The sequence below is a fragment of the Trichechus manatus genome, unplaced genomic scaffold, assembly GCF_000243295.1.
Source record: "Trichechus manatus latirostris isolate Lorelei unplaced genomic scaffold, TriManLat1.0 scaffold00264, whole genome shotgun sequence".
NCBI classification, from domain to species: domain Eukaryota; kingdom Metazoa; phylum Chordata; class Mammalia; order Sirenia; family Trichechidae; genus Trichechus; species Trichechus manatus.
Window position 1 is genome coordinate 484,284 of NW_004444200.1, and position 23,602 is coordinate 507,885.

Sequence of the window (23,602 nt, forward strand, 5' to 3'; positions counted from 1 at the left end):
AACCCACTTGGAGTAAAGGAGAATGAAGAACACCAAAGACACAAGGAAAATATTAGCTCAAGAGACAAAAGGGCCACATAAACCAGAGACTCCATCAGCCTGAGACCAGAAGAGCTAGATGGTACTTGGTTACTACCAATGACCACCCTGACAGGGAACACAACAGAATGTCCCTGGCGGAGCAGGAGAAAAGTGGGGTACAGAACTCAAATTCTAGTAAAACGATCAGACTTAGTGATCTACTAAGACTACAGGAATCCCAGAAGACACGGCCCCCGGACTCTCTGTTAGCCCAAAGCCAAACGAGTCCTGAAGCCAACTCTTGCAGACAAAGATTAGACTGGACTATAAGACATAAAATGATACTAGTGAAGAGTGTGCTTCTTAGCTCAAGTAGATACATGAGTCTAAATGGGCAGCTCCTGTCCAGAAGGAGGGATGAGAAGGCAGAAAGGGACAGGAGTTGGTTGAATGGACACAGTAAATCCAGGGTGGAAAGAAGGAGTATGCTGTCACAGTATGGGGAGTGCAACTAGGGTCACATAGCAGTGTGTATATAAAGTTTTGTATGAGAAACTAACTTGAACTGTAAGCTTCCATTTAAAGCACAATAAAAAAAAAAAAACTAAAAAAAAAAAAATACAAAACAAAACAAAAAAAATCTGCCTGTCTATTTTCTTTGAAACCTATCTTATCTTCTCCATTCCTGGAATTGGATAAATGTGAGTAGCTCCCTTGCCCATTCACCTGGAACTATTTTTTATTACACACCTTCCCAACCAGTGAGCACCAGTTTAGCACTCAGGTCTCCGGAATCAACCAGACTCAGATTCTAACCCTCTTGATCCTGGGCAGTCACCTGATCTCTCAAAGCCTCAATTTTCTCATCTGTAAAAGAAAGATGATAATAATATCCTCCAAATGCTGCTGCTGTTTTTGTCAGTTGCTATCAAGTCGGCTCCAACTCATGGTGACCCCTCGTACAACAGAAGGAAACGTTGCCGGGTCCTGCACCATCTTCACAATCATGGTATGCTTGTGTCCATTGTTGCAGCCACTGTGTATTGAGTGCCTTCCAACCTAGGGCGCTCATCTTCTAGCACTGTACTCGATGATATTCTGTTATGATCCATAGGATTTTCCTTGGCTAATTTTTGGAAGTAGATCACCAGGCCTTTCTTCCTAGTCTGTCTGAGTCTGCAAGCTCTGCTGAAACTTGTCCATCACGGGTGACCCTGTTGGTATTTGAAATACCAGTGGTATGGCTTCCAACATCACAGCAACACACAAGTCACTACAGTATGACAAACTGACAGACATGTGGGGGATGTTCAATAAATGGAACTCATCACTAAAAAAATAATAATAATATTTTTTAAATAATGTTTATATGGTTTAAAAATTGTTTTTGGAATTACACTAGCAATCTGAAAAAGAGCAATAGTGATGGACTAGATCTATCAGATGTTAAAGTATTTTATAAAACTACAATAATTAAAACACATGGATCAATGGAACAGAGTAGATGCTCCAGCAATATACTCCAAAACATGGGTATTTAGTAGATCATAAAGGTATTTCAAATCAATGGGAGGAACAGAACAATTACTCAATATACACTATTGGGAAAAGTGGGTAGCCATTTGGAAAATAATATAAAGTTGGTTTCATACTTCTTATCAGGATAAATTCAAATGAGATGAACAATTTTGGGGAATTCATATTACAAAGGGCTCATTCTCCAAATATATAAACTTTCCTAAAATAAATAAGAAAATGACTAACAAACAGCACAATAAAAAAGTGCAAAAGACATGAATTGACAGTTCATAAAAAAGGAGATATGTGGAACCCTTAAGAATATGAAAACATGCTCTTCATTCATAAAGAATGAAATGAAAATTAAAAAGTCACTAAAACATTTTTCACCTATTTTGTTCGTACATAAGTGTTGTTGTTGTTAGGTGCTGTCGAGTCAGTTCCGACTCATAGTGACCCCATGTACAATAGAACGAAACGTTGCCCGGTCCCGCACCATCCTCACAATCATTGCTGTGTTTGAGCCCATTGTTGTAGCCACTGTCTTAGTTATCTAGTGCTGCTATAACAGAAATAACCACAAATGGATGGCTTTAACAAAGAGGAATTTATTTTCTCACAGTCTAGTAGGCTAGAAGCCCAAATTCAGGGCATCAGCTCCAGGAGAATGCTTTCTCTCTCTGTAGGCTCTGGAGGAAGATCCATCAATCTTCCCCTGGACTAGGAGCTTCTTTGCGCAGGAACCCCAGGTCCAAAGGACATGCTCTGCTCCCAATGCTACTTTCTTGGTGATATGAGGTCCCCTTGTCTCTCAGCTCACTTCTGTCTTTTATATCTCAAAAGAGATTGGCTCAAGACACAACCCAATCCTGTAGATCGAGTCCTGCCTCATTAACTGCTGCCTATCCCACCTCATTAACATCATACAGGTAGGATTTACAACATATAGGGAAATCACATCAGATGATAAAATGGTGGACAATTACAATACTGGGAATCGTGGCCTAGCCAAATTGATAACACATCTTTTTGGGGGACACAATTCAATCCATGATAGCTACTGTGTCAATCCATCTCATTGAGGGTCTTCCTCTTTTTCACTGACCCTCTACTTTACCAAGCATGATGTCCTTCTCCAGGGACTGGTCCCTCCTAATAACATATCCAAAGCACAGGAGACAAAGTCTTGCCATCTTTACTTCTAAGGAGCATTCTGGCTATACTTCTTCCAAAACAGATTTGTACATTCTTTTGGCAGTTGACGGTATATTCAATATTTTTCACCAACAACATAATTCAAATGCATCAATTCTTCAGTCTTCCTTATTCCTTGTCCAGCTTTCGTATGCATATGAGGTGACTGAAAATACAATGGCTTGGGTCAAGTGCACGTTAGCCCTCAGTGTGACGTCTTTGCTTTTTAACACTTTAAAGAGGTCTTTCCCAGCAGATTTGCCCAATGCAATGTTTGACTTCTTGACTGCTGCTTCCATGGGCTTTAATACTGCATTTATAGTAGCATATTATTCACAGAGTTCTCCATCTTGCTTTTCTTGCTTAATATATCTTAGAGATCTTTCTATAATAACACATACAGAGCTGACTTACTCTTTATAATAGTAGTATAGATGTTGCTAGATTGCCCTCCAAAAAGGTTGTACACTCCCACCAGCTTGCAGGAAAGTGTCTTTTTCCAGACACTCTTTTTTTTTTTTTAACATTTTATTATACCTTAAGTGAGAGTTTATATAACAAATTAGTTTTTCCATCAATATTTCAGACACAAATTGTTCCATGACATTGGTTGCAATCACCACAACATGTCACCACTATTCCCATTTCCTCCCTGGCTTTCTTGTTTCCATTCATCCTGTTTCTCTGCCCCTCCCTGCCTTCTCATCTTGCTTTTGGGCAAACGCTGTCCTTTTGGTCCTGTACAGTTGATTATTCTAAGGAGCACATTCCTCGCGGGTATTATTGTTTATTTTATAGTCCAGACTATTACTTGGCTGAGAGGTGGTCTCTGGGAGTATCTTCAATTTCCGTTAGAAGGTTGTCTTAGGGCATTAGTCTTGGGGGTTTCTCTAGTCTCTATCAGACCATTTCCAGGCACTGTTTCTAATAATAATGCTAACATTATTGAATGCCTACCAAGAATGAGACATGTTCTCAAGGTCTTACATGTACTAATTCATTTACTATTCACAACAACTCTGTGAGATAGGTTTAATTATTGTCACCATTTTAGAGCACAAAGAATTGGAGCACTGAGAGGTTAAGGTCACAGAGCTAGTTAAGTGGGGCTGGGATTCAAACCATAACTCCTGTTTTCTTAACCGCTATATTTTATGACCTTCCACTTATCTTCCTTTTTGATCTTTGCCATTCTGATAGATTTAAAAAAAATAGAATTTCACTGGATTCTTAATTGGCATTTTTCTCGGCAACAATGAGGTTGAGCATCTCTCATATGTTTAAGAGTCATACTATTTGCTTATATATGATCAAACTCTGCCTATTTTCCTATGGGATTACTGGTCTTTTTAATAATTTTCGAGAGCTCTTTATATATTAAAAAAGTTAATCTGTCTGTTGCAAATATTTTTTCCCAGTTCATTATTGTCTTTGGATTTTATTTGTCATATGTCTAAATGTCTTGCAGATTTTGGAAACACTATTCAAAGACCAACTTGCTGCTAGCTTTTTAATATAGTTTTGGTTTATAGCTTTGGCTCATTCCAAAATGGGTTTGAGATGCCTAGTTGTGCCATGTCCACTCATCTAGCCCTGCCACAACCTATCTATTCTGTGGCAACTACAATTTCTCTTTTATCTAGTAGGCTTGTGACTATGGAAGTGTGATGGTTAAGGTTTTCTGTCAACTTGGCTGGGCCATGATTCTCAGTGGTTTGGCAGTTAAGATGTGTTTTGGCAGCTGTAATCACCTCCAGAATGAGATCTGATATAATGTAATCACCTCCATGATGAGATCTGTCATGAGCAGCCAATCAGCTGAAAGGGAGTTTCCTTGGGGATGTGGCTCCCTAGAGTAAATGATTTTAATTTTCTGTTTATCTGTCCATGAATGAAGCTTAACCACACTTGTTCTCTTGTAATTTACAACTACCCTGGGCTCTCAGTTCGAATGTCTACCTGATACATCTTCCTCAGTCACGCACATTTTCATAAATGTGCAAAAATTTTTCATCATCAGGGAGACAACAGTTTCTGCTATACAGGTCACAAGGGTGCTATTTTAGATCCCTCACCATCATGAAAATATAAAAATACAATACTAATTTATTTGGTAATTAACATTTACCTGTGTCATGCTGGCACCTGATTGCTCCTCCTGCCAAGTTATGTATGGCAGAAAGTCCACATCTTCTTTGGCAATAAGTTCCAAAATATTTGGAATATTAGGAAAAGGTGACTCATTCTCATCCTATATCGAATCACAATTGGGTGAAACCAAAACAGACATTATCAAATGAAATTACTATTATACATTTTAAAGCCTGTGAATGTTTACTCTGGAATATTATTGTGCATAAGACTGGAACATGTATCCTTAGTCACAAGTCAGTAGAATGATATTCCTATCTGAGCACTTACTGGGAGCTGGGCAGTGCATTGAGTGCTTTACATGGATTTTCTTCTTCAACTTATGAAGGAGAAATGGCCTCTCAGAGGGTAAGGGAAGTCTAGAGCCCTTTCAATTTTTTTAGGCTCTTGGATTAATAAAAGAAATGCTAAAAATATTACAAAATTGTAGTATATCTTAAAATTAACTATGATAACATTAAAAATGATAACATACCTAACTCATTTAGAGAGATCATCATAAGCCCTAATGCTGATGTGGCCCTTCCTGAATGTGAGGCAGCCCTGCTTCAGTGATCCTCCTGGCCTCTTCTTGTCTCCGCTCCTCATAAGCCATGGAAGTAGGTATTGTTATTAGCCCCATTTCACTAATGAGAACACTGAGGCTACGTAACTTGCACAAAGCCAGTAACTGGTCTAACCAAGATTCAAGTCCAGGTCTATCTGACTTTAAGAACTTTGCTCTTAACTGTTATACAACGAAGCAATGAATTTCTCTGAGACGTCTGGATAGTGAAAATGCTGTTTCTCTTTTGAAACCACTGTGATGCCTGAATCACAAAGGTACAAGGGAAGAAGTTTATCTCTTTGGACTGGCCTTGGAGGATTCTGTGGAAATAGGAAGGCCTTCTGGTGCAAATATCAAGGGTTTCTTTCCTATGGGGGTAGTGCAACAGCTGTTCCAGAAACTCATAGAGGTGTTAAAAACTCAGATGACTTCAGTTACTGGCAAAGAGCAAAATAAGTGAAGAGGCCAGGTAGGTACTGCAGCTCAACAAAGTTCTTGTGAGATTGGAATGTGAGCTGCTACTCAACTCTGCCATGTGAAAACGGGAATGCAGTATAGCCAGGTCATCATATTTTTCAAGAAAATTAAGAAATATGTGTCTTTGGGAACAATCCCCCATAAATTCAAGTAACTAAAACAATTTTTTGAAAACACTGTCAGAATAAATAAAACACATCTGTGGCTGGATATATGGAGCTCTGGTGGCTCAGTGGTTAAAGCACTCGGCTACTAACCAAAAGGTCGGCAGATCAAACCCACCAGCTGCTCCGCAGGAGAAAGATGTGGCAGTCTGCTTCTGTAAAGATTTACAGCACTGGAAACCCTGTGGGGCAGTTTTACTCTGTCCTACGGTCGCTATGAGTCAGAATCCACTAGACAGCAACAGGTTTGGTTTTTTTTGTTTGGGCTAGTTATGGTAAGGGCCACCAACCAGTTTGACTTCTACCTTAGCATTCTAGGTCATATCTGAACCCCTGGGAAAAGTCTTGAGGAGGCAGGATGATGAGGGTCATAGACTATGTAGAGGCCTCACTGGCTCTGCAGGAGTTACATGTTTCATCCTCCTAGTACAGAATGCAATCCTCACTCAATGAGCAGGATACCATCACTGAGAACTGCTGATGCTATGTCTGGTAGCTGCCAGCCCTTGTCATATTTTATTATAATCCGGACCTACTGACTTCAAAGCACCGAGATAACAGGAAAGGGGAAGCAAACTTCTGGGGATTTTAAGTGTGGAGTCAGGGAGAATGAAGAACATCAACTGTATAAAAATATCCAGGAATCTTCTTTAGGGACTGAAATTCTTATTATGCATCAATCTATTTGTACAGTTTTACAATGCCCAACAAGGCTGGCCCTGGTCTAGTCACTTTTTGTTTTTCCACATACAAAAAATTCTAACTAGGCCTACTTGAAAGTGTTTCCCTCCCCCCACCCTTTATATGAAACTTTGCATCTCTCATGGAAATAAACAGGGATATTGATATGAACTTGACAAAAATGCATCTGTGAAATAAATTTAGGGTTCTGTAAAAACTATGCCTTGTATATTATTAAAAAAATCAGTTCTAAATAAAGTCATTTTAAATGTTATTCTTTAGTTATATCAATAATAATAATAATAATGAGCAATGGTTTAATCCAAACTTTACTTATTTACTACTTAAGGTTAATCAGATTGAAGCCCAGTTCTCTTTGACATTAAACTCAGTGCTTTCCACCATGCTACATCACATAAATGGGAAAAATCCTGTGTTTGGGATTTCTTCCTGTGAAGAGCAGATTAGCAATCAGAGCAAGAGTAATTTTCACAGTATGTAAAGATAAATAATTTAACCATGAATTAACAACAATACATACCCTTTTTTCAACTGCCACAAAACTTGTAAATTGTGTTAGGAGAGAGTTTTCTTTACTGATTTTAATAATCAGCGATTTCAAGATCTGCTTCTTCATCTAGGATAGAAGAAAACAAATGAAATCATGTCCTGTTTTATTTTTTACTATTTACCTACGTATGACCAATTAAAAGAGTATTAAATAATCTAAAAAGTTGTTTTTCTATGACAAATACATCATTTTATTAGTATTTCAAAGTAAATATTTAGTCAATGATCCTATTTAAATATCAAATAGGTGACTCCAACGTTCCCTGCAAAATAAGATCAACTGATGAACTAAGTCAGAAAAAATAATTAATTTTTATGTAGCTCTTTATAATTTCTTATTCTTTTACATACAACTTGTGAGGCAGATGTTCTGGTTCCCATTTTAAAGACAAGGAATCAAAGCTTGGAGAGGCTGGGTGACTTGTCAGTGGCAGGGCTGATTAGGAGCCAGGCTGCCCACCTCTGAGTTCAGTGCTGCCTCTCAAAGGGAAAAACGACCTTAAGAAAACTGAACATAAACCTGCTAATCAGAGGGCAATAAAGAAGTCCTGGGAAAAGCAAGAGGCAGTTTTTTACTGGCCACGACTGCTTGCAGGGCATCCAGACCCCTGAGTGGCACACAGGCACCCTCCTTTAGGGATGGCACTGAACACTAATGCCCCCGGCCACATTTGAGATCCCAGCCCATGAGAGACTCCAGGACAGTCAGAGTAGGTGGCTGAGTAGACCCTTGACTAGGGGCCATCAGCACAGTCAGGAGGGGCAAGGTGGACTTTGGCTCTGCTGTGTGTCCTGAGGCAGGTCCCTAACCCCTTGTGCACCTGAGTTTCTTCATTAGTAAAATGGGAATACTAACACCTACAACATGGGTTTGTTGTAAGAATGAAATGAGATCATAGCCATTACAGACAGTTAGTAAATGTTCTCTTTCCTCCCCTGACTGAATTCTCAGGAAACCACTAGCGTTCTTTCCCTAGGTAATTCATTCAACATGCATTTACTGAGTACCCTGCACCCCAGACACAGATATGACAGATGCAATGAGGCCTCCCACAATCACACTCATCTTTTCCACCCAGCTGTCCTGACTTGACATTTTTGAAGATAAATCAATTTAAGAATGACCAAGAACAATGTGCAATGGTTTCTACTATGAAAAGAACAGACCTGGTGATGTGTTTCATTTTCATGGAGAATGCCATATTCAAAATCTCTAACGAGAGCTCGGGCTGTCAGCTTGTGAATCATCTGTGTTTAGGAGGCAGAGGAAAAAAGATTCCAATGGCTTCTAATTAAAGACTTGTATAGAATACCATTTTTTAAATTGAAGTATAATTTACATACATTAAATGCACCCTTTTAAAGTGTAGTTTGATGACCTCTAACAAATGTATACAGTTGCACAACCTCAACTGAAATAAAGATACACAGAACATGTCGTTCATTCTAAAATATTCCCCGTGCCCCTCTAACCAGCTTCAGCCCCTGGCAACAACCACTGATCTGTTTTCTGTCCCTACAGTTTTGCCTTTTCTTTAAAAGGCCATTATACAAATTCAATTTATTTCAAAATTTTAAAACCGTTTCTTTACTGTAGGAAGAGCCAGCTTAGTCCCTGTGATGCCCAACATGAACATATCCAAAATTAACATGCTCTGAGAGCAAGAGCAGCAAAAATTGCACTATGAAGGATTTCCTCCTTTTCTCTCAAATGACTAAGAAATGCAACTGATCTTGAACGGTAATATCTGCTTTCAGTGACAACTCCAAGTCTTGTAATTGTGTTATTGATAAGGTCAGAGTTCATAGAGGAAGTATGACTATTAAAATTGTCATTTAATGGAAAAAGATCTCTTCCCCCCAGATTCAATTTTTAAAGCAATGTAGCTTTAAGTTCTTAAGTTCCTTTAAGTTCTATTCATAAATCACTAGCAAGTAATAAGTCAACAATTATTGATTCAGTGTCAAAAAGCAAGATATATTTTATTTTTAAAAACTTCAGCAATATATGGGAAATGGTTTATCTGGTCATACAAGTACTCCAATTAATAGCAAGCTACATGTAATCAGTACATACAGATTAAGAATTTTCAAAGTCTAACTACAGTGGATTCAGTACTAATGCAAATACTGCAAAATTTTTGATGATAATTCATTTGCTTTTAATCCAAAAACAGAAAAAACAAACATAGTCTCAATATATGATATGGTTTACTCTTATTCTAGTACTGTTATACTTAATAGTAAAAAAAAAAAAAAACAGGTAGACCGGAAGCACTTAACTTTTATTGAGGTATGGCTATCTTTGAGATCTCCCTAGAAAACTTTTCATACATAAACCGCCATATTTAATTTTATTCACACCCACTGAAGCTCATCTATGGACACTGAACCCCAGATAAAGTCCCTCTGCATTAGAAACTTAAGGAAAGTGTTCTCATTTGTACAGACAACAATCCTTCATATTGCATGTTGAAATTTCAGTGCAGAAAAACAACAAAAGAAGTAAGTAGATGAAGCATTATATATTAAAATATAAAAATATAACTTTGGAACACTGCGTCCATATTTTAAATTTTAAATCTTACAGTTCCAGTTGTCTTCTGAAGTTCTGTAGTTGATACCATTGTACAAAATTCCTTCTCTTGAATTAATGCACATAGAGTTGCCTGAATTGGTAAAAAAATAATTCCTCATTAGCTTTTCTACTCCACAGTGTCTTAGTTAGTCTAATAGTGATTCCTTCCATGATTTACTCTCCCTTCTGAAATGGAATTTAAAGGCTCTCCAGCACTCCTGGTTAACCACCAGCTAGCTCTGGAGAGGAACATCATGTTTGGTAAAGTAGAGGGTCAGCAAAGAAGAGGAAGACCCTTAATGAGATGGATTGACACAGTGGCTGCAACAATCGGCTCAAGCATAACAACGATTGTGAGGGCCGTGCAGGACTGGGCAGTGTTTCGTTCTGTTGTACATGGGGTCGCTATGAGTCAGAACTGACTCAACGGTACCTAACAACAACATGTTCCCAGCAGAAGAAAGTTTGCCAGCATATAATGATTTGGAAGTGGGGGAGTTAAAATAAAAAAACAAGAAAAAGACAATTATTACCAAAATACATTGCTCTTTCCGTAGTGAAACAAACTATGCGCCTTTGTACCTGTGTGCAATGCGGAATAAACCCATAGACGAGGAGGCGGTCATTGTGGAACAAAGACTGCACCCACGCTGGTGCCTGCAAGGGCTCAGGCAAATTCGTGCTTAGCTGCTGCCATTTGACAGAGACAGAGTGGCAACTCGGAGAGTGTAATCTAGTCATTTGGTCTTCTATCTATTTAGAAAAGATGAATTATTCCTTTTTCAATTTTACATCCAGGAAACACAGTGCTGATGGTGTTATTTAACATTTAAAATGAATTTTATATTCAATCCTTTGGGATTGTTGCTCTTTGTTTTTTTTGTCCTTCCTGCTACAGGTACTCTTTTAAAAGCAACTATATAGAATTTTTTATAATAGCATTATCACATAACTGAAATTCACAAAACATCCTAAAATTATTTCATTAGCTAATTACTAAACTTTAACTATAGGTATGGAGTAGATTCCAGTTATAAAAATTCATGCTAACAAAACCTATGTAACACTTTTTAAAATCAAGCCATGACACTTACAAAGCAGAAATCAAATTATGAGCTAGAAGAATGAGTTAAGTATTGACTGTGTTCCTGCTAGATACGAGACAAATGGTCATTAGGGCAGGTGGTCAGACCTTCGGTAGCTTTAGCTTCTTTATGGCTCCTCATTCCGTTAACGAAAGCATAAGAGTTACTGTTACTATCCTTGTAAGAAGATAATATTTCCACATGTAAACGTAAGACTATATATAAGATGTTTAAAAATCGTACCTGCGTTTTCCAGCTATGCTTGGATTTTGAGTTAAAATATTCAAATACTCCGGCACCACACTGGGACAAAGTCCTTAAGATATGATGATTTGCTGTAGAACTAATCACATTCCACATGTTTTAATTTTCAAGAAATTTTAGAAAACTTTCGAAGTACATTTGAACAATGTTGACAAAGCTCAAAACTGAATAGAAGAAGCATTACAAGAAGAATTTACTCTTCTACATCTGAGGTTAGAGAGAGAAAACTTGTAACAGACAGTATGATATATCTGAAGGTTTGGGTAATTTCAGCTCCCACATATCAGAGGACTTACTTATCTTTGACAATAGAAATAAGGAAAAAGGTAGAACTCTTGACTTCTGGTTTACCTATGGAGAGAGTAGATGATTCTGAAAAAACCCCAAAGGTATCAAAAGAGATCAACTACTTCTGATGAAATGTCTAAGTTACCTGAAGCAGATCCCAAAGGCCAAGAACTGGCAAATGTGTTAACAGAGTCTGCATCTTAAATTTTGATACATCACATCTAGATAGCACAAGTTATAAAAGAAGTGACTCTCACTCTAGCAAAGAAAATCTTTCATATTTAAGTGACAAGCATCCTATTAAGTTTCTCTCAATAATCAAGAATGCCTTTCTTGGAAAGTTTCCTCCTGAAATATTATAAAAATGATCAATTATTTTTCAGAAAAAAATACTTTAAAATTATTTCTAAGGTATTTTTTAGCCCAAGCTAAACACTGATTTTATCTTTTGTTGCCAAAATTAACTGGCAATGATCATAATGTTGATTAGAAAATCCTTAAGACAAAGTTCATTTGTATTTTCTAGATTTCATCAGGTTAGTCAGGCTGGTTAGAATCTTTTTTGTGTTCCCATTGTGGGGACTGCAGAGGACAAGTTATTTCAACGAGAAGAAGACAGAACCAAAGATCGCTACTACTGCAGAACTTGTATTACTAAAGTTTGTAAACGCAAAAATGTAGGTATAAAATGAGGCAGCATTTAGAAAGATCGTAAAAACTGACGTAAATCATGAAAATTGCAGCTCCTTCAGGCTGGGTCGTGTAACCAGCACAGCATCACCTCCTCAGGGGAGGTTTTCTGACTCATGGTCTTAACAGACCCCAACTCCCTCCAGCCCCACTCACCCTCGATCACAACTTCTCTATTTCCTTCCCAGCACTTACGAAAACCAGAGCTCACCCTCTAATTTGCAGGATTACTTGTTGACTGTCTGCCTACTAGAATGAAAGCTTCTTAACACAGGACTCTCCCAGTCTCCCCTGATGTTGCACCCCAGTACCTAGCACAGTCTACCTTGTGATGAGCACTCAGTGTCTGGTGCTTTCTGAGCCATGGCATCTGAACCTTGCTCATTAGCATGGTCTGGGCTTCTCCAGAGAAGTATCAGCAGGCCTGTTCCGTGGCAGTGTGGAGTCTGGTCGGAAGGAAGTAGGTAGTATTGCCATACACCAGGAAAAATTTATTGGTGCATCAGCTCAGGCAGGAATACCACCAGTGGAAAAGAGAGGACTGATCCCTACAGCAGGTACTAGCTTCAAGTTCACAGGTGCTACCTAATTACATAAAGCTCCATTACTACAAATTCCTGCTAGAGTCTGCTCTAGGTTGAATAAGTTTAATTTGGTCTGTGATGCCCTGATAGGCCTTGGATATCACAGAGCAGGAGCAGGAGCTGTGACTGCAAAGGAAGGGCCAAGAGGAGAGAGAGAGTGTATCTAGCAGCACTCTGGGGCAGGCAGGTCTGGCCTGAGTGCAGTGGAGCGAGCACCCAAGGGCTCCTGGATCAGCCGGAGGAACACTGCTGACCTGGACTTCCTGTCCCCACCCCCATCCCCTCAAAGTGTCAAGGTGAGGGTATGTTTAGTGTATGGGGAGAGGAGTTGCCTCCTTGTATTGCCTCAGAACAAAGAAACCTGGCAGATCCTTTTCTGAAAGGGTAACTGTCTGCAGGGAAAGTACAGGGGGCTTCAGGGACAAGACTAGAGGAGTATGCTCTGTGCAAACATCAGTCTAGAACCTTCTGTTCAGCATTTTCCTACTATTTCCACCATACACCTCAGTTCAATCAGAAAAAGCAAAATATAGTGGAAAGAGGGTCAATTCCAAAATCAAGGAGTTTTCACTTCCATGCAGGAACATTCTATTTATACTCTACTTGTACTTTATAAAGTTCAAATGCTCACAGTAGCCAGAAAGGTAATATGAACAAGCAAAACAAACTGGGTGGGGACTATGTCCAACTAGCTGGCCCAGGCCCACCTGAAGTAGCAGCAGGTACTGCTCAGCTCTAGTTAAACATAACTTCATGAGGATGGGCTCCCAGACCTTCAGACATCTCAAGGCAGCTTGGAAATTTGGATTTTTATGTAAAATAATAATATCTAATATTTATTTGGTGCTTACCATGTGTCAGTACAGTTCTAAGTGCTTTCCATAAGTTAACTGATTTAATTTTCACAAGTCTATGAGGTAGACATTTTTATTATATCTTCATTTTACAGATAAAAGGTTAAGCAACTTGCCCAAGGTCATAGCTAACAAATGGCTGACTCAGGTTTTGAAACCCAGGCAGTCTGGCCTAGAGACTTTGCTCTCTACCTCTGAGCTACACAACTTTTACATACTAGCATCACTTCAAGCGAGCCCTGGAGGCACAATGGTTAAGCACTCGGCTACTAACCAAAAGGTCAGCAGTTCAAACCCAACAGCCACCGTAGGAAAAAGATGTGGCAGTCTGCTTCCGTAAAGATTACAGCCTAGGAAACCCTATGACGCAGTTCTACTCTGTCTATAAGGTCACTACGAGTCAGAAATGACTCAATGTCAATTTTTTTTTTTTTAAATTAACTTCAAAACTTTTAAAAATCCTGTGCAAACCAACCAAAAAGCCTACCTGCAGCCTACTCACCCAGTGCCACAGGTGAACAACCTGGTGTGTTGGACATTTCTTTTCACCAGCTGGAATGTGAGGCTCTCATTCTGAATGTGCCCATCAGATATAAGGAGGATGTTCCGTAGCCCTTGAGAAGGGTACAGCAAATTTAAATATCGGAGAGTTTTCCAGAAGTCTGTATTTCCCATGGTAGGTGAAGCAGCCTGGAGGATATGAGGCAGGAGATTGTTTACTCATCATTGGGAATATTCACCATTAACTGTCATCATTTCCTGAAGCACATGCCTCCTAGAGATACCGTCATTGAAAATTTTCTTTTTTCTACTTACACATTTATGGAACAACTATACTGACATCCTTTTAGTTTACTTTCATGTCACACTGTAATGATAATATTATTACTTTGTACATATTTACTTTTTTACAGTTTTCAAAGAACTATTGCATTCACTTCACTTATGGGAAGAAACGTCATATAAAAGTTTGCCAATCTAGACTGAAGCAGTGACTGGTTACTCTCAGCTTGCCCCATTTTAAGAGAAACAAAAAAAGAGAGAGAAGAAAACACTCCAAAACATTAATGGTGGTTACGTTTGGATGGTGGGGCTATGGGTGATTTTTTTCTTTCTACTCTTTAATATCCAATATTTCTTTAATGGGTACATATCACTTTTATTAATGGAATAAAAGAGCCTGCCAATATACAAAAACTGAAGAATAAGGGCTTTTCTGATGGTGGCCTCACGGAGAGCAAAACCTCAACAGTACTACTAAAATTCGATAGAAAAACACAGGAGATCAAGGAATGCTCTTTTACTCACCATAATGAACTCTGTTGGCATCTCATTACTTGTGATATACTTAGGATATGAAAATAATTCCTTGTAACCTGCATAATAAGATTGGCATGAGGTGTTACCATTAAGTATTCACTTTATTGACTATTAATAAACAATAATGTTACTTTATATCACCGCTATCTTGAAGACTATATTGTATATTTATGTGCATCCTTACTTTTAAGAAAACTATCTTTTATCAGTTTAACACAGTAGCCCTTTAAATAATAAATTCTAGTATATTCAAAATATGCATTTTACTATTCAAAATGTTATGACTCAAATTAAATGTTCTGTTCTCAAACATATCATGAATATAAAGGTACAAGAGGTCCCAAATTGCACAGGCAGCTTGGCCATGGTGAAAGGTGTACTCTCCATGCATATGCTTTGCACTGCCTATGCTAACTTGACCTCTACCCCCTGCAGCATGCAGACCCCAGCTCAACTGTAAAGTGGAAGAGGGTTTCTGCTGAATGGCACAGAATATAAGAATCACTGGAACACGGTATACCCCTTCATTCCATGCTATGTTCCTTCTCTCCTTTCTAAAGAGGTGTCTTCTGGAGGCTGAGATGTTTCAGTGGCCCAACTTGGAGGATGGGGTTACTTTACTTCTGATAGTGTTCATCTGATGTTTCCTGACCATTCCTTATAGATATTCTATGACCGCACTGATTTCAAATATTCTCTTCTTCTTATTCTTAGCACTTTAATTCTTGTTAGATGATGGGTTTTGCTTTTGGTTCAGTCAGTAATAATGCTAACAGTTATATTTACATAGCACTCGCTACGTAATATGCACTGCTTTAAGCACCTTACCTAACTCAATCCTCACAACAACCCTATGAGGTAGGGCCTACATATTAACCTCATTTACAGATGAGTAAAGTGAGGCATAAGTTCAAGAAACTTGCATAAGGTGACATGTATAGCTAGTAATTGGTTATTGCTGTTGTTGTTGCCATCGAGTTGATTCCGACTCATGACGACCCTGTGTGTTAGCAGTAAAGCTGAAATTTGAACCCAGGAAATCTGGCTCCAGAGCTCTTGATCTTCAACCCTATGCTACCTTTCATTCTACAAATGAGTTTGGGTTCACTGATTCAGCTCTACACAACAGTGTGTTGATATTAAAGAGGAAGCTCACTTTGGCTCAGAGCCCCAGAATACTTACTTGTACCAAACTTGACAATGTTTATTTTTTGGTTTTTATCCACCAGGGACAGTGCATATAAGGCAATTTTCTTAGCTTGCAAGAATGCTTCACCCTTCATAGAATTGGAACAATCAAGACAGATAATCACTTCACTCCTCTTGGCTGTTTCAGGGAGGGTGATATTGAAATCTGGCTGAAAGACAAGCATGCAAGCCTAAAAGAAAAAAAAAAAAAGCTTATAACTTAAAATGCTCTGACTTATTTATATCTCTACTACTTTATGTGTCAAGAAACCATAAAATTTCAGTCTAAAAACCTACCCACACAATCTTTCTAAACAGTGGACAAAAATTAAAGACATGTAATTGGGATACAGTAACAGAGAAAAAGAGTGGTCTATGAAAAATTGGTGACGAGGGGCAAAATGGTACTATAAGATAGAAGCACCAGCTGTCCCTCCAAAGCAAAGACCTGAAAAACTAAGCCAGACAGAGAAAAATGTCAATCCTGGAAGCCTAAGCATCAAATGAAGAGATAAACAACTCAGCCAAGCACCGAATGGAATAAGAAACTGACAAAGAACAGACAGCGAGGAGAGATACATGCAGAGGTCTCCTATCAGCTAAAGCAGCTGATTCACCATCTTGGACTCCTGTCGGAGATCGGCGAACAGGGAGTACAGAAAAGCAGCTTCACGGGACTCCCAGCAGCAGACAGAACAACTGGTAACCAGAGATATACGCTTTCCCACCCTCCACCCTTCTTCACCCCCACTCAGCCTCCTCTGCTTCCTGCGGTCACAATCTCTTGGCCGGGAGACACCAGGTTCAGCCCTATACCACTTGAGTTCCACCTGCCCACAATGGCCCACACCCTGAGTGCCATTTCTTTGTTGCCGGTGTTGCTTTTTTCTGCTTCTTTTGATTTCTTCCATACCTCTCACCACCTCCCTCTCCTTTCTCTCAAATATCTGGCTCCGTCTGCCATCTTTGCTTCTTCATGAAAGCCTTGAACTGCCACTCGACTATGGAACTGCTTCCCAACCTGCACTGCCACGCTGGTGGGATCCCTGGGGCTTTTTTGTTTGTTTTGATTTGTTCTGTTTTTATTTATTGTTTGTTTGTTTTCTTTTTCTTTTCTCAGCTTGAGAGCCCCTTCTAGGCGGCCTGTACTGTGCGGCTTGGGAGCTACTTCCCAAGTCTGTGCAGTTGCGCAGTGGGAACCCTAGGGGGCATTTCTTTTTACTTTTTCATTTTTTTGTTGTTTCTTTTCCTTTTCTCTCTTCTTTCCTTTTTGTCTTTATTCATTTCTCCGTTTCTCGTCTCTCTATACTTACCTTCTCTTCCTGTCTCCTCAGTACCTGGCACTGTGTGAAACTACTAACCTTTCTAGCCAGGCTGTACTTTGTGGCTTGGGAGCTACCTCCCCAGTCTTCCCAGCTGCACCAGTGGGATCCCTGGGGGCTTTTCTTTTTTTTTCAAATTTTTATTTATTTCTTTTTTAATTTTACCCGTTTTCTTTTTTTTTCCTTTCCTTTTTTCTCCATTTCTCAGTCTCTGATCTCTCCACTCCAACAGCAAGCTCCCTTAGCACTCTTCTTGTTTGTTTGTTTTTTGGTTTTGGCTCCTGTTTCTATCTCATCTCTATCCTCTTTCCCATACCCATCTTAGTGCCACAGATCACAAATGCCCCGTTCCTTCCTGCCTAACTGCACAGTGTGCTGAACATCACGCCCCCAGCAGCACAGGCATGGCCTACTGCAACATGCCCTGCACTAATGCCCAGCCCACCCTGTCGACCCTAGTATGTGCCACAAACAACCCATCCAAGTAACTCCCCTTCAGATGGACCTGCCCTACTGCACGTTAGCTGAGTGACTGACCCTGCCGATCGGACAAGGAGGTGGAAAATATCATGCCCACAGACGAGCAAACGTCAAAGAATGCACAGCCAGCCTGATAAGACATAAACAAATAAAACAAAAAAGCACGACAAAATAAACAAATCTACAATCAATAAACAAGGAAAATAACTACTGAATGTCCCGAAGACAGCAGAGAATATTAAAACAAAAAAACAGGATAGGATAGTACCAGTAGGCACCCGAAATAAAACACCAGATGATTTTTCAGTAGAAAAAAAGGCACTAGAACTACCCGATACAGAATTCGAATCTCTAATATTCAGAGCTACCCAAGAGTTGAAGCAAAAAGCAGATAAAAATGAGGAAAAATAGACAAATTCATGGAAAAGGCAGACAAATTCATGAAAAATATAGACAAAAAAATGGAATTATTCAGGAAAATAATACAAGAATAAAATGCCAAAATAAATTCACAACTAGAAACTACACAAAAACAACAATTAGAAATCCAAAAGATAAACAACAAGATTTCAGAAATGGACAGTGTAACAGAAGGGCTGAGGAGCAGGTCTGAATGGATGGAAGACAGGATCAGCAAAATTGAAGACAAACACTTGGATCCAACTCTGTTTGAGGAAAAATAAGAAAAAAAAACAAAGAAAAATAAAGAAACCCTGAGAATTATGTAGGATAAAATCAAAAGCAAAAATCTGCGAGTGACTGGAGTTCCAGAACACGGGTAGAAAACAGAAAACACAGAGGATCACTGAAGAGCTGCTAACAGAAAACCTCCCCAGTATAAGGAAACATGAAAAGCTGGCCATCCAAGAAGCTCAATGAACCCCATACAGGATAGACCCCAAAGAGAATCACCAAGGCATATCATAATCACACTTGCAAAAATCAAAGTCAAAGAAAGAATCCTGAGAGCAGCTCCAGAAAAAAAAGAAAGGCACATACAGAGGAGAAACAATAAGACTAAGCTTGGATTATTTGGCGGAAACCATGAAGGCAAGAAGGCAATGGGATGTCATATATAAAACCTTGAAAGAAAAAAATTGCCAACAAAGAATAATATATCCTGCAAAACTCTAGTTAATATATGATGGTGAAATTGGGACATTTCCAGATAAACAGAAATTAAGGGACTATGTAAAAAACAAACCAAACTTACAAGAAATATTAAAGGGAGTCCTTCAGTCTAAGAACAACATCAAACCACAGGCTGAATCTAGGAGGTAAGATTGTACCAGCCAGATACCTACCTAGGAAATGAACTCTCAGGAACTATCCAAAAACAAAAGAATTACAACAGGGAATCAGAGAGGTTAACCTGTAAATGACAACATCAGAACAATAAAAGAGGGAATAAATGGTGTAGGTGTACAAAATTCTAATGGAGAGGAAGGCAAGATGATACCATGTAATAATAGACTAGTCCAAACCTAGGAATATAAGGGTACATTTCAAGGTAACCGCAAAGAAAGTTAACAAACCTACTCATCAAAATAAAGAAAAAAAACATAAAATCTTAGTTAAATCAAAATCTACAAAAAAAAAAAAAAAGAAATGGAAAAAAAAAATCCACAAACAAAGGGAACTCCACACAGGAGTATATGAGGAACAAAGAGAATGTCAGCACCACGAAAAAAGCATTACAAAATGACAGCAATAAACTCACACCTATCAATAATTACACTGACTGTATTTAAACGCACCTATAAAGAGATGCAGAGTGACAGAATGGATTAAAAAAAACAGGATCCATCAATATACTGTCTACAAGTGACACACCTTAGAAACAAAGACATAAATTTACTAAAAATCAAAGGATGGAAAAAATATATCAAGCAAATAGCTACCAAAAAAGAGCAGGAGTGACAATACTAATCTCAGATAAAATAGACATTAAAACAAAATCCACCATAAAAGACAAAGAAGGGCATTATATCATGATTAAAGAGATGATCCAGCATGAAGACATAACCATAATAAACATCTACACAAGAAATGACAGGGCTTCAAAATACATTAACTCTAACAGCACTGAGAAGAGAAACTGACAGTTCCACAATAATAGTAGCAGACTTCAACACACCACTCTCAGTAAAAGACAAAACATCTAAAAAGAAACTCAGCAAAGATACAGAAGACTTAAAGGACACGATTAGTCAACTTGACCTCACAGACATATATAGAACACCCTACCTAACAGCTACCAACTACACATTCTTTAGCAACACACATGAAACGTTCTCCAGAGTAGACTACATCTTAGGCTACAAAGTAACCCTCAACAAAATCCAAAACACTGAGATAATACAAATTATCTTCTCTGACCACAACACCATCAAGGTAGAAATTAACAACAGGAAGAGTAAAGAAAAAAAGTTAATTACACGGAAACTGAATAACACTCTGCTTACAAACCACTAAGTACTAGAAGAAATCAGAGATGGAATAAAAAAATTCCTAGAATCAAATGAGAATGAAAACACATCATACCAAAACATTTAGGACACAGCAAAAGCAGTCCTCAGAGGACACTTTATAGCAATAGATGCACACATCAAAAAAAGAAGAAAGGGACAAAATGAAAACATTAACTACCCAACTTGAACAAACAGAAAGAGACCAGCAAAAAAGGACTACAGCAACCAAAAGAAAGGACACAATAAAGATCAGAGCACAAATAGATGAAATAGAGAATAGGAAAACAATAGAAAGAATCAACATGACCAAAAGTTGGTTCTTAATGGAAGAAACAACAAAGTCAACAAACTAACAAAAGAGAGGAGAAGTTGCAAGTAACCCAAATAAGAAATGAAATGCGGGACATTACAACAGACCCAACAGAAATACAAAGGATCATAACAGAGTATTATCAAAAACTGTACTCCAACAAATTTGAAAACGAAGAGGAAATGGGTCAGTTTCTAGAATCACACTACCTACAAAAACTAACACAAAGTGATGTAGAAAATCTGAACAGACCCATAACAAGACAAGAGATTGAAAAGGTCATTAAAAAAACTGCCAACAAAAGAAAACCCCGGCCCAGATAGCTTCACTGGAGAACTCTACAACATTCAGAATAAGAGCTTACACCAGTACTACTCAAACTATTTCAAAACATAGAAAAGGAGGTGACACTTCTGAATTAATTCTATGAAGCCAGCATAACCCTGATACCAAAACTCGGAAAAGACACCACAAAAAAAGAAAATTACAGACGAATATCTGTCATCAATATGGATGCAAAAATTCTCAACAAAATTCTAGCCAACAGAATTCAGCATCATATCAAAAAAAATAATACATCATGACCAAGTAGGATTTATACCAGGTATGCAAGGATGGTTCAGCATTAGAAAATAAATCAACGCAATCCACCACATAAATAAGACGAAAGATAAGATTCACATGAACATCTCGATTGACGCAGGAAAGGCATTCAACAAAGTCCAACACCCACTCCTGATAAAAACTCTCAATAAAAGAGGTATAGAAGAGAAATTTCTCAATGTAATAAAGGGCATCTATGCAAAACCAACAGCCAGCATCATTCTTAATGGAGAGAGGCTGAAAACATTCCCCTTGAACAGAAACAAGACAAGGATGCCCTTTATCACCACTCCTATTTAACATTGTGCTGGAAGTTCTAGCTAGAGAAATAAGACAAGAAACAGAAATAAAGGGCATCCCAATTGGTAATGAAGAAGTTAAACTGTCCCTATTTGCAGATGATATGATACTATACACAGAAAACCCAAAAGACTCCATGAGAAAAGCGCTGGAACTAACAGAAAGATTCAGCAGAGTGTCAGGATACAAGATAAATATACAAAAATGAGTTGGAATCCTATACACCAATAAAGAGAACAATGAAAAGGAAATCAGGAAAATAACACCATTTATAATAAGCCCTAAAAAAAAAAAAAATACTTAGGAATAAATTTAACCAGGGATGTAAAAGACCTATACAAAGAAAACTACAAAACACTACTGCAAGAAACCCAAACGGATCTAAATAAATGGAAAAACATACCATTCTCATGGATAGGTAGACTCAACATTGTGAAAATGACAATTCTACCCAAAGCAATCGACAAATACAACGCAATCCTGATCCAAATGCCAACAATATTCTTTAAAGAGATGGAAAAACTAATCATTAACTTTATATGGAAAAGGAAGAAGCCCCCAATAAGTACAGTACTACTGAAGAAGAAGAATAAAGTAGGAGGACTTCCACTACCTGACCTCAGAACCTACTATACAGCTACGGTAGTCAAAACAGCCTGGTACTGGTACAATCACAGATACATTGACCAATGGAAAAGAACTGAGAACCCAGATGTAAATCCATCTACCTACAGTAACTTGATCTTCAACAAGGGCCCAAAGTCCATCATATAGGGAACAGACAGTCTTTTTAACAAATGGTGCTGGCAAAACTGGGCATCCATATGCAAAAAAAAGGAACAGAACCCATACCTCATATAACATACAAAACTAATTACAAATGGATCAAAGACCTAAACATACAGCCAAAAACTATAAAGTTCATAGAAGGAAAAGTAGAATCAATGCTAGAGGACCTAATACACTGAATTAACAGGATAACAACACACAAACTCCAGAAGATAAGCTAGATAACCGGCCTCTACTAAAAATTAAAAACTTAATGCCCATCAAAAGACTCCACCAAAAGAGTAAAAAGAGAACCTACAGACTGGGAAAAAAAATTTGAACATTACAAATCAGAAAAAAGTCTGATCTCTAAAATCTACAAAAAAATCCAACACCTTTACAACAAAAAGACAAATAATTAAAAATGCGCAAAGCAAGTGTTCATTTAGTATACCCAATTGCTCCAGATCACATTAGCTAAGTATAGAAAGGCATTAGCAAATTTCATCTTGGTTTAACCCAACACAGTGATTTACAACAGGGGCAGGCGGACATCACTGTGTGGTAAGAATGGTTACCTGTGGGTTCTGGATGGCCTTATTCATGAACACAGCACAGAGGAAAGAAAAAAGTGCTATTGGTTGAAAGTAATTCCAGAGCTAGACAAATACATGCCCCTCAGTATCAAGTAAAAAGCTGAACAGAAAGTAATACTTTAATTTGGGGGCTTAAGGGTAACAAGAACAAGTAGGCCAATAAACTATACTAACAAGAACCTAAATGTATCTTTATCTGACCCACTACAAGAATTATTTGTCTTACAAGCATTTTAAATAAGGCATGAGCAACATTTTCTTACAAGTCCTGTATTTTAGGAACAACATAAAAACTCCTGTCTCTGCGGAGAGTGACAGAATGCATAAGAAAACAGGATCCATCAATATGCTGTCTACAAGAGATACACTTTAGAAACAAAGACGTGAATTTATTAAACGTCAAAGGTTAGAAAAAAATATATCACGCTAACAACTACCAAAAGAGAGCAGGAATGGCAACACTAATCTCAGACAAAATAGATTTTAAAACAAAATCCACCATAAAAGACAAAAAAGGACACTATATAATGATTAAGGGGACGATCTATCATGAAGACATAACCATAATAAACATCTAC

At 38.2% G+C, this 23,602-nt stretch overlaps 1 protein-coding gene across 9 annotated transcripts in view; it reads right to left on the bottom strand.

The window, feature by feature from the left end:
• Positions 1 to 23,602, bottom strand: part of PARP4 (poly(ADP-ribose) polymerase family member 4) — a 207,402-nt gene that overhangs the window by 35,058 nt on the left and 148,742 nt on the right. For all 9 annotated transcript variants that reach the window (XM_023724840.1, XM_023724834.1, XM_023724838.1 and 6 more), the window contains 9 exons: positions 16,170 to 16,365; positions 14,975 to 15,042; positions 14,169 to 14,356; positions 11,230 to 11,329; positions 10,484 to 10,654; positions 9,912 to 9,992; positions 8,491 to 8,571; positions 7,295 to 7,390; positions 4,862 to 4,984 (listed from right to left, as the gene is read on the bottom strand). In XM_023724840.1, coding sequence (XP_023580608.1) covers positions 4,862 to 4,984; positions 7,295 to 7,390; positions 8,491 to 8,571; positions 9,912 to 9,992; positions 10,484 to 10,654; positions 11,230 to 11,329; positions 14,169 to 14,356; positions 14,975 to 15,042; positions 16,170 to 16,365 — 1,104 coding nt within the window. The remainder of the gene's footprint in view (positions 1 to 4,861; positions 4,985 to 7,294; positions 7,391 to 8,490; positions 8,572 to 9,911; positions 9,993 to 10,483; positions 10,655 to 11,229; positions 11,330 to 14,168; positions 14,357 to 14,974; positions 15,043 to 16,169; positions 16,366 to 23,602) is intronic.